At 54.6% G+C, this 25,228-nt stretch overlaps 1 protein-coding gene and 1 long non-coding RNA gene across 4 annotated transcripts in view; one reads left to right on the plus strand and one right to left on the minus strand.

The window, feature by feature from the left end:
* LOC129524716 (uncharacterized) lies at positions 1-24,103 on the minus strand. Of its 3 annotated transcripts, XR_008668595.2 has the most exons (4): positions 23,961-24,103; positions 22,092-22,271; positions 11,595-11,773; positions 8,498-8,736 (listed from the first exon to the last, which is right to left on the minus strand). It is a non-coding gene; the product is annotated as an uncharacterized lncRNA (long non-coding RNA). The 3 variants fall into 3 exon arrangements; XR_008668594.2 differs by lacking the exons at positions 8,498-8,736; positions 11,595-11,773 and adding an exon at positions 1-351 and having other exon boundaries at positions 23,961-24,087; XR_008668593.2 differs by lacking the exon at positions 8,498-8,736 and having other exon boundaries at positions 10,354-11,773; positions 23,961-24,090.
* LAMC3 (laminin subunit gamma 3) overlaps positions 1-25,228 on the plus strand; it is an 80,587-nt gene that overhangs the window by 18,581 nt on the left and 36,778 nt on the right. The window contains exons 3-11 of the mRNA XM_055351360.2: positions 4,328-4,458; positions 6,225-6,391; positions 8,926-9,114; positions 9,193-9,310; positions 11,711-11,809; positions 15,657-15,793; positions 19,131-19,241; positions 22,560-22,752; positions 22,919-23,034. Of these exons, the coding sequence (XP_055207335.2) occupies positions 4,328-4,458; positions 6,225-6,391; positions 8,926-9,114; positions 9,193-9,310; positions 11,711-11,809; positions 15,657-15,793; positions 19,131-19,241; positions 22,560-22,752; positions 22,919-23,034 (1,261 nt within the window). The remainder of the gene's footprint in view (positions 1-4,327; positions 4,459-6,224; positions 6,392-8,925; positions 9,115-9,192; positions 9,311-11,710; positions 11,810-15,656; positions 15,794-19,130; positions 19,242-22,559; positions 22,753-22,918; positions 23,035-25,228) is intronic.

The following is a 25,228-nucleotide window of genomic DNA, read 5'->3' on the forward strand; positions in this document are numbered from 1 at the left end:
ACATTGGAGAGACTGCTGTGGGGTAGCGGGAACACACACACTGTGACCAGTGCGGTGCTTGGCACGTAGAGCGTGCCCACCCACACTCGGGAGATACGCACGCATGACAGCTCCCCGTCCTTGTCCTCACGGTAGAGAGGACAGCTGGCCTGTCGCCATGTCGGTCCATTCAGGGCCCTCCAGTTCAGCCCACGTAGGTCCACCCAGGTGTGTGGACCTGCCAGGATCGGCACCCATCAGTGTCCACGTTGCTGTGTGTCCATAGCTGTTCATCTCCACACAAGTGTGTTGGGTGGCTCTCCAGTCCACAGGTCCCCAACCCCCGGCTGCAGACCGGTACTGGTCCATGGCCTGTTAGGAACCAAGTCACACAGCAGGAGATGAGCGCGGGCAGGTGAGCATTCCTGCCTGAGCTCCGCCTCCTGTCAGTCAGATCAGCTGCGGCATCAAATTCTCCCAGGAGCAACTGGGTTGCGTGTCCTCATGAGAATCTAGTGCCTGACGGTCTGAGGTGGAACAGTTTCATCCCAAACCACCGCCTACCCCATTCGTGGAAAAATCGTCTTCCACGAAACCTCTTCCTGGTGCCGAAAAGGTTGGAGTACCGCTGCTCTAGTACATTTCCCCGGGTTCAGACCCAAGACGTGTCCAAACCCAGGGAACCTGCCCTCTCCTCCCCTCCAGACTTTCAGAGCATCTCCTTTGCCCATCTGGGATAACGAGGGAACCAGGGTTAGAATCCTGTTTCCAGAGGGGACACTGAGACCCAAAAAGAAGTTGCATTCTGTCAGCGATGTATAGCATGAGAACACACGGAGCCGGCCGTGTCGGGGTCCCCAGGACCACCCTTGGGTTTAGTGGTTCGCTATAAGGACTCACGGAACTCAGAAAAGCTGTGAGGCTCAGAGCTGCAATTTTTTGCAGTGAAAGGCTACCGGCTCACATCAGCCAGCGGAGAGGCGCATGGCCAGGTCACAGAAGGGACCAGGCTCTGAGCTTCCAGCTGTTCTCCCAATGCAGTGGAGTCACACGCACAGCACATATTTCCCCAGAGCCATGTGTGACAGTGTGCGTAGAGTACTGCCAACTTTGAAGGCCAGAGTTTTTTAATAATTTTTTTTTTCTTAAATAGAGACCTCATCTCACTATGCTGCCCAAGCTGGTCTCTTACTCCTGGGCTCAAGCGATCCTCCCACCTCAGCCTCCCAAAGTGCTAGGCTTAAATGTGTGAGCCACCACACCTGGCCTGAAGTCCAGGGTTTTTACTGGAGGCGGCAGTGTAGACACGGCTGACCACCTGTGTGGCTGACCTGTCTCCAGCCCCTCCAGAGGTGAAGCCGATTCTGTGTGGCCCGAGGCCCCCACCGCAAATCACATCATCCGCATAGACTACCTAGTGTGGCCCAAGGGAAGACCCTCTTATCAGGAGGGACATCCAAGGATATGGAGGTCACTCCCCTGGATCCAGGGCAAAGGGCCAGGCCCCTTTTTGGGCAAGCCGAATCCTTTATCACACAATACCACATCTCTAGACGTCCAGGCCCTGCTTGTCCCACTAAAAATGTACATGTCACCATGATTTTGTTTAAAAATTACAATTTCTTCTCCACGGGGCTCCAAAGCTCTGTAGATTAGAAAACGTCACCTGAGGTCAGATGAAGACAGGCAGGGAGGGCCGGCCCCCGCTCCCACCTGCATCTGTGCAGCCACCACCCTGGGGACACCCTTGGCTGTTGGAGGTTTTCTGTCTTGTTGCCTCTTGTGTTCTGGACACTGTCCCTGATGGAGAGATGACCTTTTGAGAAATATCTCCCCTGCTGCTTCTGGACAGAAACCAAGAGCAGAGCAGGACAAAGAGAGGCAAGTCTACCTTGCTGTTTTCTCCTCATGCTCCCTCTGGACACATTTAGGGGGCAGGTGCTTTCTCAGAGGACACAGAGCTTGGAAGGAAGGATGTGGCTGCTGGGTCTTGGGTCCCTCTGACCCCCATGGAAGGGCCTAGGACTTTGGAGGAGAAGGTCGACCTGGCTGTTGCAGAGTAAGACTGCCAGAGTTGAGGGGCCGCCTGAGCACCCCTTGGACATAGAGCCCAAGCTGTCCACCTCCTGCTTCTCCTTAATGCCACGGCCTGAGTCCTAGGATCCATCCAAAATCAACTCCAGCACCCACTCATACCTTAAGCTGGAGTTCCAGTGCCTGGGTTCAGTGGGGCTTGCCCTAAAATGACTTTTTTTTTTTTTTTTGAGACGGTTTCGCTCTGTTGCCCAGGCTGGAGTGCAGTGGCACGATCTTGGCTCACTGCAACCTCTGCCTCCCAGGTTCAAGCAATTCTCTTGCCTCAGCCGCCCAAGTAGCTGGGATTGCAGGTGTGTGCCACCACACTGGCTAATTTTTGTATTTTTAGTAGAGACGGGGTTTTGCTATGTTGTCCAGGCTGGTCTTGAACTCCTGGTCTCAAGGGATCTGCCCGCCTCGGCCTCCCAAAGTGCTGGCATTACAAGTGTGAGCCATCACACCGGGCCCTAAAATGACTTTTAAGGCATCGAGACAGTCCCCCTGCAATTGAGGCTAAGGCTTCTCTCTCCCAGCATCCATCCTATGTCTCAGAGATTTTGACCCCATTCCTTTATGGTCATTGTCCTTGCAGACTGATGGATCAGGTCACAGGCCAGGACGCAGAGGTGGGAGACCTTGGGCAGGTCATTGCTGTCTCTGGGCCCCACTGGCATGATAAGGGCTTTGGGATAGACACAGGAAGGCAGACCAGCCTCGTGGTTAAAGCTGGGACCCTGGGATCAGATAGACCAGAATCCCAGCTCTGCCATGCACTGGCTGTGCAACTTGGAACAGAATGGTTGCCCTCTCTGAGCCCCAGTCTCCTCATCTCTAATGGGGTTAATAACAATACCTACTTCAGGGTTACGGTGAGGCCCGAGCCCTAACCACACAATACGCGTCAGCAGCAGCCGCACCTCCTAGCTCTGGTATCCAGTTGGTTTGAGTTCTCCAGGTGGCACTTTTTTCTGGAGAAGGAAGCGCTGCAGCATGTTCAGCTCTGGACTGCGGGGCTTCCCCACCCCAGGCCTCAGCTCCTTGCCCAACAGCCGGTCCAGCAGCATCAGTACCTGGGCACTTGTTAGAAATGCAAGCTCCCCGGCTCCACCGCTGACCCCTGAATCAGAAGCTGCACTTTAACCAGATCCCTGAATGCACGCTGAGCTTTGGGAAGTGCATCCTGGGGTGATCCGGGCCTGCAAACTCAAGCACAAGCTTAGCTTGGTGCAGAGGCTCCCACTTTAGTGTTCGGGTGCTGGACCCCTCTCCCTGGCCAAGGCATCCTCTGGCAGAGGCCCTGGGTCCCCGGCAGTAGCTCCGGTTGCCGAGCTCTCGGGAAGCAGGAGGGCCGTCGGCCTGAGTCACGCTGGGGCAAAAAGACGGCCTGCCAGGAGCTCATTTTCTGTACTGATGGGCCTGATTGCTAAAGCAGGGGCTCCTGGGCGGAATCAAAACGCTGATTAATATTCAGCTGGAGCCGCTGCTGCTGCTCACAGCAGGCAGATGAAAATGTCAGTCTTCACGTGGGTTTTCCCCGACTTCCCCTCCACGCTCTTCCATGGGGAAGCTGCTCATTCAGGGATCAGCAGGTATTTATCGAGTGCCTGCTAGGGCCAGGCAGAGCCCAGGGCCGGGGAAACAGCGAGGACAAGGGGCCACAAGTCCCTGCTCTCATGGAAGAGATGTCACCTGGGGCAGGTGACCTGTCCACAGGAGCCTGACCCTCAGCATGTGAGGAACCAAGAAACCCGGGGCCTGCTGCACGCCAGGCCCCACTGAGCAGGAGAGAAGGTTGCGGGGGCACACCGTCCCCCAGCTGTATCCCTGGAATGGGGTGCAGGAGCCGCTGGGAAAAGCCAGGTGACCTGCACAATGGGGTCTTCAGTGGGCTGCTTTGACCCCTGCCCCCCCGAAACCTCAGCTGCTTCCTGACCATAGGCCCGACCTCATTGCCAGCACTGACACTTGCTACCCTCCCCCAGACATGTTTGTAGGGGAGGTGCTATTTTTGTTCCAATTCACAGATGGGAAAATGGAGGCTCTAAGACATTGAATGAAGTTGCACTAATCAGTGGCCTAGCACCCAGGTTGGGGTGACCCCCAAAGCACAGCCTCCTTATTTCTGCAGTGTTCTCAGAATTGGCCTGAGCTCGGCCTGTTCCTGTGTCCCAGGAGCTCCCGGGGCAGCCAGCTGGATCTGCCAGCAGAGCTATGGGGGTAAATACTAAATACTCAGGAACCTGCTGATGGCGCCCTCTCCCCTCTGCCCCAGGAGTGGGTCACCAGCACCGAACTCCTCATCTCTCTAGACCGGCTCAACACATTTGGGGACGACATCTTCAAGGACCCCAAGGTGCTCCAGTCCTACTATTATGCCGTGTCCGACTTCTCTGTGGGCGGCAGGTAGGAGGGAGGAGGGAGGCAGGGTGGCAGGGTTCCAGCACCCAAACCCGAGAGCGGAAGGTGGCTGCTGTGGGGCAGGGGGCGGGGGGGGGGGGCACAGAAGCCAGGCATGCCCCAGGGGAGAGGGAGGGAGCACCTGCCATTCGAGGCCCTGGGGGTCCACACCCAGCCCACCTCCTGCCAGGTCCCCTGCATCAGCTGATTTGCCATGTGCCAGACACTGGGTCTTGGTTCCCATTGTCCCCTCAGCCTGGAGGTTCCTTCCTTCCTTCCTTCCTCCCTTCCTCCCTCCCTCCCTCCCTCCCTTCCTCCCTCCCTTCCTCCCTCCCTTCCTCCCTTCGCTGTCGCTCTCTTTTGCTCTCGCTCTCTCTGGCTCGCTCGCTCTCGCGCTCTCTCGCTCGCTCTCTCTCTTGCTCGCTCTCTCTCTCTTGCTCTCTCTTTCGCTTGCTCTCTTTCTCTCGCTCTCTTTCTCTTTCTCTCTCTCTCTCACTCTCACTCTCTCTTGCTCTCTCGCTCTCGCTCACACACTCTCTCTCTCACTCTCTCTCGCTCTCTCTCTCTCTGAAGGAGTTTCGCTCTTGTTGCCCAGGCTGGAGTGCAGTGGTGCAATCTCGGCTCACTGCAATCTCTGCCTCCCAGGTTCAAGCGATTCTCCTGTCTCAACCTCCCAAGTAGCTGGGATTACAGGCGTGTGCCACCATGCCCGGCTAATTTTGTATTTTTAGTAGAGATGGGGTTTCTCCATGTTGGTCAGGCTGGTCTCGAACTCCCAGCCTCAGGTGATCTGCCCGCCTTGGCCTCCCAAAGTGCTGGGATTACAGGTGAGAGCCACCGTGCCCAGCTGATGGTAATTTATTAAAAGAGGTTTAATTGGCTCACAGTTCCACAGGCTGTACAGGAATCATGGTGCTGGCATCTGCTTGGCTTCTGGGGAGGCCTCCGGAAACTTACAATCATGGCGGAAAGTGAAGAGGGATCAGGCACATCACATGGCCAGAGCAGGAGCAAGAGAGAGAGCAGGGGATGGGGTGGGGCGGACGGGTGGGTGCCACACACTTCTAAACAACCAGATCTCATGAGAACTCACTCTACAGTACCAAGGGGGGGAGGGTGCTAAACCATTCAGGAGAATTCAACCTGATGATCCAATTAGCTCCCACCAGGCCCCACCTCCAACACTGGGGATTACAGTTTGACATGAGATTTGGTGGGGACACAGATCCAAACCATACCAGACGTGGACTCACGGGGGATTTGGAGTGACTCAGGAGCTGTCCCTGTTTGGGGTACCTTCTTTCCTGCCCTTCCAGACACAGTTGAGGGATAGCTGCTGGAGGCGGTTCCCTTTGCCCCCCACACCTGTTGCTGGTGTGACTGCTGGCCCACTCTCCACTTGGGAGACTAAGGTGACTTCTTCCTGGGTCCCTCTCAGCCCCCGGGTGGGGCTCCTCCCAGGCAGAAGCTTTCTGTGCCAGGCACTTGCTAGCTGGTGGCTTTGGGCAGCTTCTCTGTGCCTCAGTTCACCCATCCATTCTATGGGGGTGGTAACAGGCTGGTGAAGATGGAATGGGTTTGTTCCAGAGCTCACCAGTACAGTCAGTTCTCTGTTACTGCTGCCCCCAGGGCACATAGTGGGTGTTCAGTGAGGGCCAAGATTGAGGGTGGAGTCTGGCTCACACCTGCAAACAGGGGCTACCTGCTGACTAACTCCTTGTCTGCCCTGCCGGCACCTGCGGGTCCCCTTCCTCCTCTGTGTCTTTTCCCAGGTGCAAGTGCAACGGGCATGCCAGCGAGTGCGGCCCCGACGTGGCGGGCCAGTTGGCCTGCCGGTGCCAGCACAACACCACCGGCACAGACTGTGAGCGCTGCCTGCCCTTCTTCCAGGACCGCCCGTGGGCCCGGGGCACCGCCGAGGCTGCCCACGAGTGTCTGCGTGAGTGTCTGAGTGTCACAGGGCATCAGGGACCCGAGGCTGGTGTTGCAGGCGGGGAAAGGAACTCCCCAAAACGTCGTGGTGGGGGCTGCTCCTGGGTACGCCCCGGGGGCAGCTTGGGGTCTCTGTGCTGCTGCAGAGATAAGGACGAGCAGAAGGGGAGCCTGGGGAGGGGGTGCATTTAAGCCTCAGTCTCTCCTCCACTAAGTAGCTTCCCTGGACCAATTCCACCCATGCAGAGGCGCCTGTGGTGGGAGGGCCGGAAGGTCCCCGACTTGCTTCTTTGTGTTAACCGCTCCCACCCCAGCTGCTAATCGGAACCAGGCTACCCCACAAGCAAGGGGGTGCTGATGGCCCACCCAGCCTCTCCCACGGGCCCCCAGGCAGCCCTTTGGTGTCCCAGCCCCCATGTGATGTGGCTTTGACCACCTAACCTCAGAGAAGCGCTGGTGAGAGGATGATGCCATCATGTCTTCTCTAGGGACACAGGCCAAGAGCAGGGACCCACTGACTTCCCTTCTGGCTGGGGCACTGGCTGCAAGCCCCACCCTGTCCCCAGACAGCCTGGTTTCCTCCAGGCTCTCCATGCACAGCCGCCGTTGCTGGGGGCCGGATCCCAGCTGGTGCTGGTGCTGGTGCTGCTGGCAGGAGATGCATCTTCACTCACAGGCTCGCTGGGCGGGCAGCTTGGCCTCTGGGCCCCGCTGTCCTCTTGGGCCTGGGCCACTGGCGACCAGAACTGGGGCTGGGCCGGGGGCGGCTTGTTCTGAGGGTGGGGCACTGTCTGCAGGAGCTGCCCTCGCTGGCCTGCCTCCACCAGAGAGTCCTGGGGCCAAGGAAGCTGTGCTGGCTGGCTTCCACTGTCCCAGCCTGCTGCTGTCTCCATGGTGGGGACACAGAGGCCAGACTGCTTCTACCATGTCCTCAGCCCCATGGTCACGTCTGTCTCTCAGTCAGCAGCCTGGGAGCCAGGGTTTCAGGCTTGACCCTTCATCCCCACCCTCACCCACAGCTGAGACAGCCCCGAGCCCTGAATTCCGCCTCATCCACATCGCTCCAGTCTGTCTAATTTCTGTCCATTGCAGCCGATGCCTTGGGCCTGGCCCTGCCTCCTCTCCCTGCACACCCGAAGCTTCCTCTTCCCTGCTCTCCCTGTTCCCAGCCCTCCCCTGCCTGCAGCTAAGGCTCTTTCTTGAAACAAGGCCTCACTCTGTCACCCAGGCTGGAGTGCAGTGGCCCAATCATAGCTCACTGCAGCCTCGAATTCCTGAGTGCGTGTTCCTCCTACCTCAGCCTCCAGAGTAGCTGAGACTACAGGCACATATCACCATGCCAAGCAATGTTTTATAGAGCTCGGCTCTCACTGTTGCCCAGGCTGGTCTTTACACTCCTAGGCTCAAGCAGTCCTCCTACCTTACCTTCCGAAGTGCTGGGATCACAGGCATGAGCCATGGCACTGGGCCAAGACTTTCTAAAGGACAAATTTAGTAACATCTATCCCCTGCTTAAACCTTCCCATGGCTCCCCCTTTGCTCCCAGCTAACGTCCACTGACCACGGCAGCCCAGCCTCCCTGGAGCAAGCTCTGCTAGCCTCTGACTTCACAACTGCCCCTGCACTGCAGGCCCCCCACTGCACAATGTCCCTCCTTCCCTGCCATCACACGACATGCCGTCTGCAGCCAGCCTCATGGCACACCCGCACCAGGCCACGAGTCTATCTCTGCATGTGGGGTATCCCCTGGGCTTTTGCCTCCTGTCTGCGACGCCCTTCCCGCCCCCTCTTCCTCTGCCTGGCCTATTCCTCACTGCTCAGCCTTCAGATTCAGCGCGGCCATGACTTCCTCTCGGAAGCCTTGTCCCACCACCCCAGCACAGCTGCAGGGGCCCCTTCTTTCGGCTCCCAAAGCCCCCAGCCTCTCCTGTCTCAGCCCTGCACCTGCAGGGGGTTTGCTTGCTTGCCGTCTGGGCTGTGGGCAGCACGAGGGCGGCAGGTGTAAATGGGTCCACACCTTTCATGGTTCCACCCCTGAGCTCACTCTGGGAGCCAAGACAGAGCCAGTCCTGCACACAGACTTTTAAAAATGATTTAATGGGGGAAATGAAAGGTGACTTGTGCTTTCTGTACCCCTGAGTGACCTCACACAATAGTGAGAGTCACACTATTATGGCTTGGAGGACCTCCAGGAGATTTTGGAGAGAGCCAAGCTGCCACTCCAGAAGGCAGCCAGCCTCTGATCGGTGCCCATCTATCTGGGTGTATATCCTGGTTGCCTGGGAGGGTCTTCTTTCTGCCTGTTGTTTTGGTGTATTTACTAACGGCGTCCCCTTTGCTCTTAAGAGTGTCCTGTTTTGGAAAATCAATTGATCAATGTCTAGCCTTGATCAAGCTGGGCCTGAACTCCATTCTGGACCATGCTCTTGCCCTTCTCTTTGCACTGCCTGCTCATTTAGCACAGGGAGGCTGACTGGTACAGATGCCGCCTCCTACCACATCACAGGGGACTCACACACCTTTCCCTGCTCCTGCCCATAGCCTGCAACTGCAGTGGCCGCTCCAAGGAATGCACATTTGATCGGGAGCTCTTCCGCAGCACAGGCCACGGCGGGCGCTGTCACCACTGCCGTGACCACACAGCTGGGCCACACTGTGAGCGCTGTCAGGAGAATTTCTATCACTGGGACCCGCGGATGCCATGCCAGCCCTGTGACTGCCACTCGGCAGGTGAGTGTGCTCCACATCCCCAGCCTCCGACCCTCTCCCCTTCCTGGCCTCAATTGCCCTGTGCCCTTCCTCTCCCAGGCTCCCTACACCTCCAGTGCGATGACACAGGCACCTGCACCTGCAAGCCCACTGTGACTGGCTGGAAGTGTGACCGCTGTCTGCCCGGGTTCCACTCGCTCAGTGAGGGAGGCTGCAGGTGAGGGCGAGGGGCGGCCCAGTATGGACACATTGCACTGAATGACAAGAAGCAGGAGGGACAGGCTGTCAGCAGTCCCTCCCCTCCCCATCCCTTCCTGTCTGCAGCTACCTCACCCTAATCCTGGTAAAGACTAGAGACACTCAGCTCCTGGAGAGGCCAAGAGACAAAAACAGACCATAATGAGACCAGGCTGAGCCCTGTGGAAGCTCAGCGGATCTTGCGGGTGGAGGGCAGGCTTCCTGTAGAAGGTGCTGCATAAGTGCAGGGAGAGGGGAAGGACAGGTGTTTGAGGTGGGGTGGGGGGCACGGGGGGCCTCCGGAGGAGCCGTGGATCAGTGAGAGGCAGGAGTGGGTGAGGGGGAGGTTGAGTGGAGGCTACAGCAGGAACGCCTGGGCAGCCTGCATGGGGGTTTGACTGCGGAGAGGGAGAGCAGGGAAGATTCCAGAGCCCAGTGCAAGGAGGAGCTAATAGGACATGGTGACCAGGGGGTAGAAGAGGACGAAGAGGTGGAGGCTGACCTTCGGGGTTCTCTGGGCCTCTGGATAGCAGGGCACGCAGTGTGGGGAGCGGGGTGGGAGAGGCTGAGTGTCATCTGGGTGCACTGAGTTTGGTACCCAGTGGGACAGCTGAGGGGAGAGAGGGGCAGGGGCTCCTGGGGTCTGGACCTTACCCCAACACATTTGCCATCACTTGATTGAGAAAGTATACAATGGCCAAAAAACAAAAACAAAACAAAACAAAAATCTATGATAAATTTAGAAGCTTTTTTTTTTTTTTTTTGAGACAGATTCTTGTTTTGTCAACCAGGCTGGAATGCAGTGGTGCCATCTTGGCTCACTGCAACCTCCACCTCCCCGGTTCCAGCAATTCTCTGCCTCAGCCTTCTGAGTAGCTGGGATTACAAGCATGCACCACCATGCCCACTATCTCTATTTTTTTTTTTAAGATGGAGTCCTGCTCTGTCACCCAGGCTGAAGTGCAGTGGCGCGATCTCTACTCACTACAACCTCCGCCTCCCGGACTCAAGTGATCCGCCCATCTCAGCCTCCCGAGTAGCTGAGATTACAAATGTGCGCCACCACACCCGGCTAATTTTTGTATTTTTTGGTAGAGATGGGGTTTTGCCATGTTGCCCAGGCTGGTCTCAAGCTCCTGGGCTCAAGTAATCCACCCTCCTCGGCTTCCCAAAGTGCTGATTACAGACGCGAGTCACCGCGCCCGGCCCAGAAGCACTTTTAAGTGAACTTGCTTTGGTTGATAACGGGCATCTTTGTATATTTGAAAGGCAGCAGAAACACATTGGGGATATCTAGGAGAGCTCTGGTTCCTTGTAAAATATTTGGTGGTTCTGGGCATAAAACTGACCATGAGATGGGGCCTGGCTGCTTCCCTGGGGTCCCTCTGGCCTCTGGACCTTTGCAGGTGCCACACCTCCCACCTCTGCCCCCTCTCCCCAGCCTGTGGCTCACAGCCCCCTGCTCATTCTTCAGGTCTCAGCTGAGCAGCCTCCCCTCTCGGGACACCTTCCCTCCCACCTGCCCCTCGCCTGCACACGCAGGCTGAGTCAGAGGCCCCACAGTGCAGGCACAGCGTCTCGTACATCTCCCACAACACGTATCACGGTACAGGGTCTGCGTGATCTGTCTGTCTACACCAGACTGGGATTCACCAGGGAGGAACCATGTCTTATTGGATGAGTGGATGGATGGAGGGAGGGGTGGGAAGATGCATGGATGGGTGAATGAATGGGTGGATAGGTGGCTGCTGGACAGAAAGAAGGAAGGATGAATAAGTGGATGGAGGAGTGAGGGGATAGACAGAAAGATTCATGGAGGCCGAGCACGGTGGCTCATGTATGTAATCCTGGCACTTTGGGAGGCCAAGGCAGGTGGATCACCTGAGGTCACGAGTTAAAGACCAGTCTAGCCAACATGGTGAAACGCTGTCTCTACTAAAAATACAAAAATTAGCTGGACCATGGTGATGCATGCCTGTAGTCCTGGCTACTCAGGAGGCTGAGACAGGAGAATCACTTGAACCCAGGAGGCAGAGGTTGCAGTGAGCCAAGATCATGACACTGCACTCCAGCCTGGGTGGCAAAGTGTGACTCTGTCCCCCCCCCCCAAAAAAAGAAAGATTCATGGATGATGAGTGAGTGCGTGGATGACAGATGGAAGGATCCTGGATGGATGTGTGGTGGGTGGGAAGATGGACCACTGTACCAGTGATGGATGGGTCACTTCCTTGGCAAGATGGGAACAGTAAAGCCAGGTCAGTTACCTGCGTCAGCCTCACTCCTGATGTTGGCAGCAGGGAAAGCTCCCTTCCTAGGATGGGCTGTTGCCATTCTGAAGTTGCTCATTGCACGTTTTCCCCTTATCCTGTCTCTTTGGCAGACCCTGCACCTGCAATCCCGCTGGCAGCCTGGACACCTGTGACCCCCGCAGTGGGCGCTGCCCCTGCAAAGAGAATGTGGAAGGCAACCTATGTGACAGGTTTGTGAGCTAATCCAGCAGTAAGCTTGCTGGAAGTGACCTGGGGGCTCACTGATGAGGCACCAAAGCTGTGGAGTGCGGGGAGGAGCAAGGGGCACAGTCTTCATGGACTTGGGTGACCTTGTCACCCTGTGCCCTTCCTGGGGCACCATGTATCTGTCATACAGGAAGTTACTCAAAAGCTTTATGGCACTGTTTATGCTTTGATCCAACACCACTGATCATTCATAAGCTGAGAAAATACATGTCCTAGCTTAGAATCCTGAAAAGAAAGAACTGGAAGGATAGGAGAGACCATTCTAATCCAGGGATAGTAAATAGATGGTGCTCGTACTACCACCTGCTGTGGCAGACATCACTAATGGAGCACTATCACAGGCCTCCCCTTTCACACTCACTGCAGACATAGCTAATGGAGCACTATCACAACCCTCCCTTTTCACACCCACAGCAGACATCACTCATGGAGTATTATCAACCCTCCCCTTTCACACCCATGACAGACACCACTAATGGAGCACTATCACAACCCTTTCACACCCACGGCAGACCTATCACAGCCCTCCCTTTTCACACTTAATAGACATTACTCATGCAGCACTGTCAATACACCCCTTTCACACCCACAGCAGACATCACTAATGGTATACCCATGGCACACATCACTAAGGGAGCACTATCACAGTCTTCCCCTTTCTTACCCACAGCAGATATCACTAATGGAGCACTATCACAACCCTCCCTTTTCACACTCACGGCCAACATCACTCATGGAGCATTGTCAATGCACCCCTTTCACACCCACAGCAGACATCACTAATGGTATAACCATGGCAAACATCACTAAGGGAGAACTATCACAACCTCCCGCTTTCATACCCACAGCAGGCATCACTAATGGAGCACTATCAACCCTTGCCTTTCACAGCCATGGCAGACATCACTAATAGAACCCTATCAAACTTTCCCTTTCATAGCCATGGCAGACATCACTAATGGAGCCCTATCAACCTTTCCCTTTCATAGCCATGGCAGACATCACTAATGAAGCACTACTACAACCCTTCTTTTTCACACCCATAGCAGACATCACTCATGGAGCACTGTCAACACACCCCTTTCACACCCACAACAGACATCACTAATGGCATACCCATGGCAGACATCACTAAGGGAGCACTATCACAACCCTCCTCTTTCATACCCACAGCAGACATCACTAATGGAGCACTATCAACTCTCCCCTTTCACACCACGGCAGACATCACTGATGGCATACCCATGGCAGACATCACTAAGGCAACACTATCACAACCCCCCCCTTTCACACCCACAACAGACATCACTAATGGGGCACAGCAGTCTTGGCCATGAGCCCTACTATAACCTCAGGATCCTTCTTAACACCCTGCTTCAGGAAGCCCCTACCCACTGAGCTGGATTTTGAGCCTGTTTGCCATCTTTGCAGTCTGATCATGGTACAAATGGGGCATCTGAAGCTCTGCAAGTCAAAGGGGCTCTCCCAAGGCCAGGAAGTACATAAACTTCCTCTTTCAAGTGTTCAAGAGGCCTCCAAGCTCCAGCAGTGCGGCCACCAGACAAACATGGGTTTAGCTCCTTGGGTACACACTATCTCTTCTTCCTGGCTTTGTGTCTGACATTCCCCAGAGCTGCTTGGAGAAGTGGCAGATTCTGGGGCTGGGGCTGGGGCTGGAAAAAGACAAGGTAAGCCCAAGGCGTCTTACAGTGCCAGGAAGCAAGGAAATGCTGAAAAACAGAGACAGACACAAACAAAACAGCCCAAACCAGAACGTGGGCCCATGTTAAAAGGACACAGGAGCCGATGTGAAAGAGCTCTCAGGGCTGAAACAATTTGAGCAACAAAATAAACGATAGTATTGGATTATAACCCAGAGAATAAAGTCAAATCCACAAATCCATACTGATGTAAATAGATGATTGAATACATAAATAGATGGGGATGAAGAGACAAACCTTCCTTGCAGAAGAATTCCAAGTAATGAACGTAGAAATGAAGGAACTGGAAAACCACTGTTCAGACCTCACAGTGGTAATTGCTACAGGCAAGAGGTGCTGATGAATGCTGACGTTGGTGGGCAGAACTTTAAGGAAAGAGAGGATATTTGCATAACCTCAAAATATCTATTAATTACTGGGGTGGCTTTAACATCTGTCCGTGGGTTCTTTGATACTCTTCCCTCTAGGAGGTCGAGCTTAATCCCCCTCTTTGAGACTGGGCTGCATTTAGTGACTGGCTGCTTTTTTTTTTTTTTTTTTTTTTTGAGACGGAGTTTCACTCTTTTGCTCAGGCTGGAGTGAAGTGGTATGATCTCGGCTCACTGCAACCTCTGTCTCCCGGGTTCAAGCGATTCTCCTGCCTCAGCCTCCTAAGTAGCTGGGATTATAGGCACCCACCACCACGCCTGGCTAATTTTTGTATTTTTAGTAGAGATGGGGTTTCACCATGTTGGTCAGGCTGATCTTGAACTGACCTCAGGTGATCCACCCGCCTCAGCCTCCCAAAGTGCGTGAGCCGGCCAGGCACGGTGGCTCATGCCTGTAATCCCAGCACTTTGGGAGGCCGAGGTGGGTGGATCACGAGGTCAGGAGTTCAAGACCAGCCTGGCCAACATAGTGAAGCACTGTCTCTACTAAAAATACGAAAATTAGCCGGGCATGGTGGCGCATGCCTGTAGTCCCAGCTACTTGGGAGGCTGAGGCAGGAAAATTGCCTGAACCCGGGAGACAGAGGTTACAGTGAGCTGAAATCGTGCCACTGCACTCCAGCTTGGGCAACAGAGCGAGACCTCGTCTCAAAAAAAAAAAAAAAAAATTAAAGTGCGTGAGCCACCGCGTCCGGCCTATTCAGTGACTTGCTTCTAATGACTGGACCGTGGTGATTGCACAGTGGAGAGACTGGCAGACAGCACAGGTGATGAAAGTCAGCATCGCTTGGATGTCATGTGGGTTTCCTGTGCCCCCATGTGATATGATGAGAAGGGTACTTCACCTCTGTGTATTTCTTTCCTAAGCCTATAACTCTGGTCTAATCAAGAGAAACATCAGGCATTCTAAAAATACCTGATCAGTGCTTTTCAAAAAGTGTCAAGATAGTGGCAGACAAGGAAAGACTGAGAAGCAGTGATAGGTTGGAGGAAAACAAGGATACCACTAAATGCAACACCGTGTCCTGGATGGGATCCTGCAGCAGAAACCAGACATTAGAAGAAAAAGTGGAGAAATCCTAATAAAGTCGCTGGGCACGGTGGCTCAAGCCTGTAATCCCAGTACTTTGGGAGGCTGAGGCGGGCGGATCCCCTGAGGTCAGGAGTTCGAGGTCAGCCTGGCCAACATGGTGAAACCCCGTTTCTACTAAAAATACAAAAATTAGCCGGGTGTGGTGGCGGGCGCCTGCAATCCCAGCTACCCGGGAGGCTGAGGCAGGAGAATCACTTGAACCTGGGAGGCGGAGGCTGCAGTGAGCCAAGATTGCACCATTGCACTCCAGCCTGGGCTACAGAACAAGACTCTGTCTCAAAAAAAAAACAAAAAAAAACAAAACCTAATAAAGTCTGGAGTTTAGTTAACTTAGTTTTGACAAATGTACTGTGGTAATGTCAGATGTCAGCATCAGGGGAGGCTGTCTGAAGCAGGTATGGGAACAATCTGTAATGTTCTTGCTACTCTTCTAGAATTCTGAAAAAAAATTGTTTTTAAGTTTCTGCAGTGATTCTAGACTCTCATTGGTCCAGCTGGGATACCCTGGCCCCGCCCCTTCCTGGCTGATTCACGTGACCCTCGTGGGCATGTCCTGCCTCCATTTCAGATGTCGCCCGGGGACCTTTAACCTGCAGCCCCACAATCCGGCTGGCTGCAGCAGCTGTTTCTGCTATGGCCACTCCAAGGTGTGCGCGGCCACTGCCCAGTTCCAGGAGCATCACATCCTCACCGATTTCCACCAGGGTAAGAGGTGCTCCCTGCAAACGCCTCCCAAGGGTCTGCTCCCAGCCTAGGCAGGTGATCCTGCCCTGGGGAGATCTTGCATTAGTGGATCTCCCATTGTGGAGAGGAGCCACAGGCCTGCACAGCCTAGGTGGGGTCGGGGGTGAGATGATGGCTCCCCAGTGCCCACCTGCGACCCCCAGCTCCCTCCCCAGTCCCTGACTCTTCTCTTTATACCTGTGGTGGGGGTGGGGGCCGGGTACGTGACGCTTTTTGGATCCTGTAGGGGAATTTCCCACTCACCCCGTTGAGACTGGCCTCCCTTGCTGTATCTAAACACTGGGGATTCAGGCTCAGTCTCCTGGCCTCCACTTATTGAGCACCTGCTGTTTGCCAGGCACTGTGCTGAGCACCTAACATGCAAGGATTCTCATTCCCCTTTCAGTGATGAAGTAACTGAGACCTACAAAAGGTAGGCCACTTGCCTGAGGCCACATAACAGTTGTGAGCACTGGGTTTGTCAGCTCCTGAGTTTTGCTCCTTTTTTTTTGTTGTTGTTGTTGTTGGACACAGGGTCTTGCTCTGTCACCAAGGCTGAAGTGCAGTGGTGCAAGATTGCACAGCACAGCTCACTGCAGCCACCAGCTCCCTGGGCTCACGTGATCCTCCCACCTCAGCCTCCTGAGTAGCTAGGACCACAGGTGTGCACCACCATGCCCGGCTAATTTTTATATTTTTTTCTAAAGACAGGGTTTTGCCATGTCTTTAGACCCAGGCTGGTCTCAATCTCCTGGGCTCAAGTAGTCTGCCCACCTCCGCCTCCCAAAATGCTGGGACTACAGGCGTGCACCACCATGCCGAGCTAATTTTTGCATTTTTTTTTTGTACAGACGGGGTCTTACCATGTTGCCCAGGCTGGTCTAGAACTCCTGAGCTCAGGCAATCCCGCCCACCTCGGCTTCCCAAAGTGCTGGGATTATGAGCGTCCGCGCCCAGTGCTGTTTTGCCCTTAACCACTGTGGTGGCCTATATACCATGGTCCCTGACTTCAGGTGGCACAGCCGCATATTTAAAGAGGAAAGCAGGAGAGCTCGGAGCTCTGCATTAAACCAGAGGCTGCGTGGGCCCCAGCCATGTCCCACGGAGCGCCCCGCACCTTCCGCCTGTCCCCCCAGGAAGGAGCGAGGCATCAGCTGAAACAGAAGAACCTCAGGGCCGACGCTGGGGCGCCCCAGACATGAGGGCCGCGCGCCCTCTGCTGGAAGCCGTGCAGAAAGCAGGACCGAGAGATGCGCGGACCGGGACCGCGTGTCTGGGTCCTGGGTCCGGGGGTCTAGGGTGTCAGCGTTGGGCAGGACTCATTTTCTAGACCCTAAGAACAGTGTCATGATCTGTTCTCACATTGGGCCAGGCACTGGGTGTGGCCGGCCCTTCAGGGGTGTCATCTCATTTTGTCTCACAGTTGCCCTTGCGCAGGGGTTCTCAAACTTTTTGGTCTCTGAATTCCTCTTTTTTTTTTTTTTTTTTTTTTAAGACGGAGTCTCACTGTGTTGCCCAGGCTGGAGTGCAATGGCGCGATCTCAGCTCTCTGCAACCTCCGCCTCCCAGATTCAAGTGATTTTCCTGTCTCAGCCTCCTGTGTAGCTGGGACTGCAGGCACCCACCACCACGCCCAGCTTATTTTTGAATTTTTAGTACAGGTCGGGGGTTTCACCATGTTGTTCAGGCTGGTCTTGAACTCCTGACCTCAACTGATCCACCCTCCTCAGCCTCCCAGAGTGCTGGGATTACAGGTGTGAGCCCCCGCACCCGGCCTCTGGATCCCTTTATGCTCTTGAAAATTATTGAGAACCCCAAAGTGCTTTTGTTTATGTGGGTGGTTTATATGGATATTTGCTGTCTTCGAAATGGAAACTGTGGCTGGGCGCAGTGGCTCACGCCTGTAATCCCAGCACTCTGGGAGGCCGGGGTGGGGGTGGGGGGAGCGGATCACCTGAGGTCAAGAGTTCGAGACCAGCCTGGCCAGCATGACGAAACCCCGTCTCTGCTAAAAATACAAAAATTAGCCAGGCGTGGTGGCCAGCTCCTGTAATCCCAGCTACTTGGGAGGCTGAGGCAGGAGAATCGCTTGAACCTAGGAGGCAGAGGTTGCAGTGACCCGAGATCGTGTCACTGCACTCCAGCCTGAGTGACAGGGGGTGAGACTCTGTCTCAAAAAAAAGAAAACGAGTAGTTTTTAAATTTTTATTATTTTTATTTATTTTTATTTTTATTTTTAGCAGAGACGGGGTTTCGCCATGTTGGCCAGGATGGTCTTGATCTCTTGACCTCATGATCCATCTGCCTCGGCTTCCCAGAGCGTTAGGATTATAGGTGTGAGCCACCACACCCAGCTGATTTTTTTTTTTTTTTTTGAGTCGGAGTCTTGCTCTGTCACCCAGGCTGGAGTGCAGTGGCACAGTCTCAGCTCGCTGCAACCTCCTCCTCTCGGGTTCAGGCGATTCTCCTGCCTCAGCCTCCTGAGTAGCTCAGATTATAAGCAGCTGCTATCATGCCTGGCTAATTTTTGTATTTTTAGCAGAGATGGGGTTTCGCCATGTTGGCCAGGCTGGTCTCGAACTTCTGACCTCAGGTGATCCACCCACCTCGGCCTCTCAGAGTGCTGGGATTACAGGCGTGAGCCACTGTGCCTGGCCTTCTAGTTCCTTCTAAATGCCTGTCTGCAAACTTCTCTTCATGTTGACATCTTCCTTTCTCTGACCTCTTTCCCCACTCCGTTCCTTCCTTCTTACATCTTGGCTGCCCCAGGTGTTTGGCCTCTGCCTCATTGCCCGCTACCCCCTGGAGAGGCACCTCCTTAAGGTCACTCGCTGTGTGCTGGGCTGCGCTCCGTTTTAACTGCTGTGGCCAGAGGGAGGAGGCACTGAACTGGCACTGGGGGCCAGAAGGCCTGGGCTCCCGTTGTGGCTGGGCCCCTTCCTAACCAGGTGGCCTCCTTGCCTGAGGTGCTGTTAATGACATGGGTCACTGGAAGGACAGGGTTCATGGGGTCACAGGTGAGAAAGTTCTCTGAGAACCTGAAGATGAGGTCAAGTCTGGTACTATTAGAGATGGCCCTGATGTCCCAGGGCCCCCATGTGGGGGTCTTCAGGCTGTCTTCATGTTGAGCTCAAAACCCCACTGAAGGGGCAGGGCAGGCTTCCAGGTCTGACCATGCCCCAAGCAGATCCGGGTTCCTGAGCTTTCTAGCTTCTCCTGGGGCTCCCTCCTACCCCAAGGCCCCCACCTGGGGCTGGCACCTGGAGACCACCCTCCGGGGCCTCACACTGATCGGGGCGTGTCTGTGTTTGCTGTCTAGGAGCCGAAGGCTGGTGGGCCAGAAGTGTGGGGGGCTCTGAGCACCCCCCACAATGGAGCCCAAATGGGGTCCTCCTGAGCCCAGAAGACGAGGAGGAGCTCACAGCACCAGGTACCTCCAGCACCAGGTGGGGGCTGACCGCCCTGTGTCGGTTCCTCCTGCTGCTAAACAACTTGCCGCATATTAGAGGCTGAAAACAATGCCAGTTTATTCTCTTAGAGTTCCGGAGAAGTCAGAAATAGGTCTCTCGGAGCTAACATCAAGGTATCAGCAGGGCTGAGTTCCTTCTGGAGGCCCATGGGAAAGTCCCTTCCTTGCCTTTCCCAGCCTCTAGAAGCCGCCTGCATTCCTGGGCTCATGGCCTCTTCCTCCATCTTCAAAGCAGCTGAGTTTTTCTCACGCCCCATCACTGGCACCAACTCCCCTGCCTCCCTCTTGTGTATTTGCCATTAATCTCTAATGATTGGTGGGGCCCAGCTGGATAACCCAAGAGGCTCTTCCTACCTCAGGTCAGCTGATTAACAACCTTAATGTCCCCTGCCACAGAACACACCATATTTATGGATTCCAGGGATTAGAATGTGGATGCGTTGGGGAGGCTGTTATTCTGCCATCAGACCACCGTATCTGATGAAACCCCCGTTTTTCTGGTCATAGCTTTGTCAAGGAGGGCTTCTTCAGTGCCACAGAGCCATAGCCACTGTCATGGCCCAGAGAATCTGTGTTTCCCATCAGCCCCTCACCCGCCAGGCCACCGCACCCTAAGCTCAGGGCCATGGCATTCTTGCAAAAGGAAGGAGGTTCTTGATCATTCTGACCTCTCCACCCCACAGTGAGGGGAACTGTGGTCTCCTGGCGACTGTCTCAGCCCCAGAACCCAGAGCCTAGAGCCCATCTTTAGCCCCACTGTGGCTGATTCAGGACCTGCCAGCACCCCCGACCAGCTCTGCCCTTTCCCTCCCTCCCTCTGCCAGGGAGGCCAGGGAGATGATGTCACAGGTGGCTGAGGAGCCGTGTGCCCTGCAGCCAGGAAGTCAAAGGCGTCGGGCCCCTCGTGGGGCAGGCGCTCCAAGCTCAGAGGCCCATGAGCAAAAAACTCACTCTGTTCCATGGCCACTCTGCTGGCATATGTAAGAAAAGGGGCTTATTCCTGCAAGAAGTGCTTGCTGGGTGTTGGGCACGCTGCAGGGGTGAGATGGATGGACGGCCTGTCCTCATGGTGCTCTCAGGCCAGCCCGCTCCCGGGGCACCCTGAGCGGCTGGAGGTGAGGGCATGGCAGGGGAGCCAGGCTTCTGCCTGTTGCTTACGGTGGGGACACAGAAACAAGCGTCTGGGCTGGCTGGTGACAGCATCAGAGGGAATGAACACATCGACCCTCTGGCCAGCATGTCCACCTTCTGTATTCTGCCTACGAGCACTCAGTGGGGCAAAGAGCAGGAGCTGAGGGAAGATAAGTATTTAGGCTGGGCGCAATGGCTCACACCTGTAATCCCAGCACTTTGGGAGGCTGAGGTGGGGGGGGGGGGGGGATCTCCTGAGGTCAGGAGTTCAAGACCAGCCTGACCAATATGGTGAAACCTCGTCTCTACTAAAAGTACAAAAAAGTTAGCCAGACGTGGTGGTGCATGTCTGTCATCCCAGCTACTCAGGAGGCTGAGACAGGAGAATTGCTTGAACCTGGGAGATGGAGGTTGCAGTGAGCCAAGATTGCACCACTACACTCCAGCCTGGGTGACAGAGTGAGACTCCATCTCAAAAAACAGAAAAGAGTATTTAATGGTGCAAGCTTGGGGCAGTCCCAGGAGGGGCTGGGTAGCCTGTTGGTGGACTGTGATACGGCCGGTTGTGGAACAGTGTGTGAAACCATCTCACGTGTAGAACGTGAGTAGCAAAGGATGGGAGGGGAGCATTGCGCTCGTGCTGGTGATTGATTCTGGAGGCCGAATCGGGGTGCAGCCGGGGCATGTGGCCACCAGCTCCCGGGGCTCCCCGCTTCAGGCTGCTTCTGCACAGGTGAGAAATTCCCCCAGCCAGGAAATGCTCTGGGGCAGAGGGACACAGGGACTTTCAGTGTTTCAGGAGCTGTCCGCCAAAGCTGTGGCGGGGCGCACTACAGAATTTGAGGGATGCACTGCAGAATTAAAATCCCCCCAATTCCCAAATAGGGGGAAGTACTATTAAAGGTACTAAAATATAAACACTTTTTTTCCCCTGCAGTTTTGCCCTTTATTTGTCATGGTGTTTTTTGGTTTGCTATTTGATGCCATTCTAGGTAAAGGAAAATTTTAAGTTATTAGCATGAAACATATAAAGTTATTAGCATGAATTTTACCATTCTTTTTTTTTTTTTTTTTTTGAGACGGAGTCTTGCTCTGTTGCCAAGGCTGGAGTGCAATGGCATGGTCTTGGCTCACTGCAACCTCTGCCTTCTGGGTTCAAGCAATTCCCTGCCTAATTTTTCGTATTTTTAGTAGAGATGGGGTTTCACCATCTTGGCCAGGCTGGTCTTGAACTCCTGACCTGGTGATCCACCCGCCTCAGCCTCCAAAAGTGCTGGGATTACAGGCGTGAGCCACAATGCCAGGCTGCGTATTTTGTTCTTACGAGGACAGTGGAAATACTGCACACAACAAGCCCAGCCACTTTTATTTCACTCCTTGACACACGCATGTTCCACCAACATGGCACACCTCTGTGGCTTTCTCACGGGTAAGGGAAGGACCACCGGGAAAGGAGGAGGGAGGGTGGCCTGTGTCCTTTCCTCCTGGGTCACGAACTTCTGAAGAAATGATTGGCTGATACAGTGAAATGACATGAGTCAGAAGGTACCGCACAGCGCTTGGTGGTTCGTGTCTCAGAACACTAGTGCCTTCTTTCCGAGTTCAGGGCAAGCTCTGATTGGAAGGGAAAGCATGGCCCGGGGCCCAGAGCACCTCTGCTCACTCAGCCAGCTCACTTACCTTGCTGTCACCTGGAGATCCCGCTAAACTCCTGCTGCTGGGTGTTCCCTAGGAATTCCGTGTTCATGGGCATCGTGAATGCTACACACAAGCAGACGGCAGCCTCTCTGGTCACACGTGTGTGTATCCCCTCCGTTCACCCTCAGACTCTGTGTTCCATTGGACGTCACTTCTAAAACCCTAGTTCAAAGATAAAATTATTAAGAATGTGAAGATGGTCACAGCAGAGCATGAAGCCAAGTGTGGGGGCGTGTGTGACTGCACAGGTCACACGCTTGTGAAGCCAGGGATGGACTGCGGAGGTGTGGGCGGGCCCCCTGCAGGGTCTGCTGTGCAGGGCGCTTTTGATTTTCTACCCATTGCACTTTTATCTTGTTTGAATGTTTAGTTGCCGATAAAATCAATATAGACATTTAAAATCAAGCTAACCATATGAAGACTGTCAAAGCCTTCTTCTCTTGTCTTCAGAGAAGTTCCTGGGAGACCAGCGGTTCAGCTACGGGCAGCCCCTCATACTGACCTTCCGGGTGCCCCCCGGGGACTCCCCACTCCCTGTGCAGCTGAGGCTGGAAGGGGCAGGCTTGGCCCTGTCCCTGAGGCACTCTAGCCTGTCTGGCCCCCAGGATGCCGGGCATCCCAGGGAGGTAGAGCTCAGGTTCCAGTAAGTATCCCCTTCTGTCCTGAGAGATGGGTAGGTGAGAGGGGTGGTCTCTGAGGTCCGGGCACATTTCAGATGCCCCTGTAGTCTGGGGGCCTACCCCCAATCCCCAGGCGTGGTACCCCCCCACCCTATGTCGGGATCTCACTTTGACCGCTTCTCTCACCAGCCTGCAGGAGACCTCCGAGGACGTGGCCCCTCCACTGCCCCCCTTCCACTTCCAGCGGCTCCTCGCCAACCTGACCAGCCTCCGCCTCCGCGTCAGTCCCGGCCCCAGCCCTGCCGGTCAGTAAAGACAACCACATGCCCAAGACCCGAGCGCTTGCCAGATCTCAGAACTGGGCTGGGCTCTGGCGGTCACAGTCTTGTCAGGGCCTTGCGGCCGGGTGGTTATTGTCCTGTTTTGCCAAGAAGGAACCTTAGTCAAAAGTCAGGACAGTTGCCAGAGACCATATAACCTGTGAAGGCAATGGGGATGGTGGCTGAGGTCAGATGCAGGGACTGGACAGGAGAGAGGCCTGAAGGATGGGCCTCAGAGGCAGGTGTGCGGCCAGCAAGCCACCCAGACCCGCTGGGTGTGCTCACTCCACCTTTGCTGAATCCACCAAGCCCCCTGTCCCTGCTGGACACAGCCCACAGCCGGCAGTCCAGGAGTTCCCTGGGAGAGTGACTCCCCTGCTGGTCACTGGCGGTATTGTACCTAAGCCACCCTAGGAGGGTCTGGTCTTCCCAAAGAGGGGGCCAAGCCATCACACATCATTGATGGGGGTCTGTCACCACCTCCCATCCTGGTCACAGTGATTGACAGCCTTAGCCTCTGATCTATTCCTCATTAGAACCTCTACCCACAAGCTATTTTAAAAATCAATATAGGTCGGGCGCAGAAGCTCACGCCTGTAATCCCAGCACTTTGGGAGGCCAAGGCGAGTGGATCATGAAGTCAGGAGTTCGAGACCAGCCTGGCCAAGATGGTGAAACCCCATCTCTACTAAAAATACAAAAATTAGCTGGGCATGGTGGCACACACCTGTAATCCCAGCTACTTGGGAGGCTGAGGCAGAAGAATCGCTTGAACCCAGGAGGCGGAGGTTGTAGTGAGCCAATATTGCGCCACTGCACTCCAGACTGGGTGACAGAGCCAGACTCCATCTCAAAACAACAACAACAACAACAACAACAACAAAAAACCAGCCTGGTGGGGTGGTCTGTACCTGTAATTCCAGCTACTCAAGAGGCTAAGACTGGAGGATCGCTTGAGCCCAGGAGGTTGAGACTGTAGTGATTGTGCCACTGCACTCCAGCCTGGGTGACAGAGCGAGACCTTGTCTCTAAAAAAAAAAAACAGAACAAAAAACAAAAACCCTAGTGTCTGTGTGTAAAATGAAGCTGAGCTTAGGCTCAGATGTTTACAAAGGGGTTTTTCTACCCTTCCAGCACCAAGCAGGACATTTGAAAGTCATGTGGGGAGTTTCTGGGAATGTCAATTTCTGGGAACTTTAGGCCTCTTGATCCACATGACAACCAACACGTCCTCAGATTTGCTTCCAGGGGAGGGAGATTTTGCTCTTTTTGAGAACCTCTGGCTCAGAGGGTCAGTCTTCCCCTGGGCCTCTTTTGAGTGCAAGGGTGCTGGGATGCCCTGGAGAAGCAAAGGACATAGCGACCCTCCCCGGCACCCGCAATCCCCAAACTTCCTCTTTCCATGGGTAATGTTTTGGGAGGCCTCTCTCTAAACCTTTCCGTGTGTATGTACTTAACATCTGTATTTTTTTAAAACATAGAAATGTGATTACACAGCCGGGTGTGGTGGCTCACGCCTGTAATCCCAGCTCTTTGGGAGGCTGAGGCGGGCGGATCGCTTGAGCTCAGGAGTTTGAGACCAGCCTGGGCAACATGGTGAAACCCCGTCTCTACTAAAAATACAAAAATTAGCCGGGTATGGTGGCATGTGCCTGTAATCCCAGCTACTCGGGAGGGAGAATTGCTTGAACCTGGGAGGCGGAGGTTGCAGTTAGCCAAGATAATGCCACTGCACTCCAGCCTGGGTAGCAGAGCCAGACCTTGTCTCAAAAAAAGAAAGAAAAAGAAAGAGAGGAAGGGAGGGGGAGAGAGAGAGAGAGTGAGAGAGAGAGAAAGAAAGAAGAAGGGAGGGAGGGAGCGAGGGAGGGAAAAGAAAAGAAAGAAAGGTAATCACACAATACGATATTCTGGGACTTGCTTTTTGTCAGCTAACAGTGCATCGTGGAGGTTGATCCTTGTCATTACGCGTAGAAAGCCTGGTTTTCTGTGTCTGGTGTGTGAGATTCTGTGGTACGGGTGCTCTGTGAGGTTTTAGCCATCCCCCTATTGACAGGCGCTAAGTGGCCTCCAGTTTTCCCCATTGCAACCGTGTCACAGGGAATAGGGACCAGCCTCATAGAAAGGTCTTGGTATTCCAGTATAAGTGTCGCTTTAGGACAGAGTGCTGGAAATGGAGATG

The sequence above is a fragment of the Gorilla gorilla genome, chromosome 13 (assembly GCF_029281585.2).
Source record: "Gorilla gorilla gorilla isolate KB3781 chromosome 13, NHGRI_mGorGor1-v2.1_pri, whole genome shotgun sequence".
In the NCBI taxonomy this organism is placed as follows: domain Eukaryota; kingdom Metazoa; phylum Chordata; class Mammalia; order Primates; family Hominidae; genus Gorilla; species Gorilla gorilla.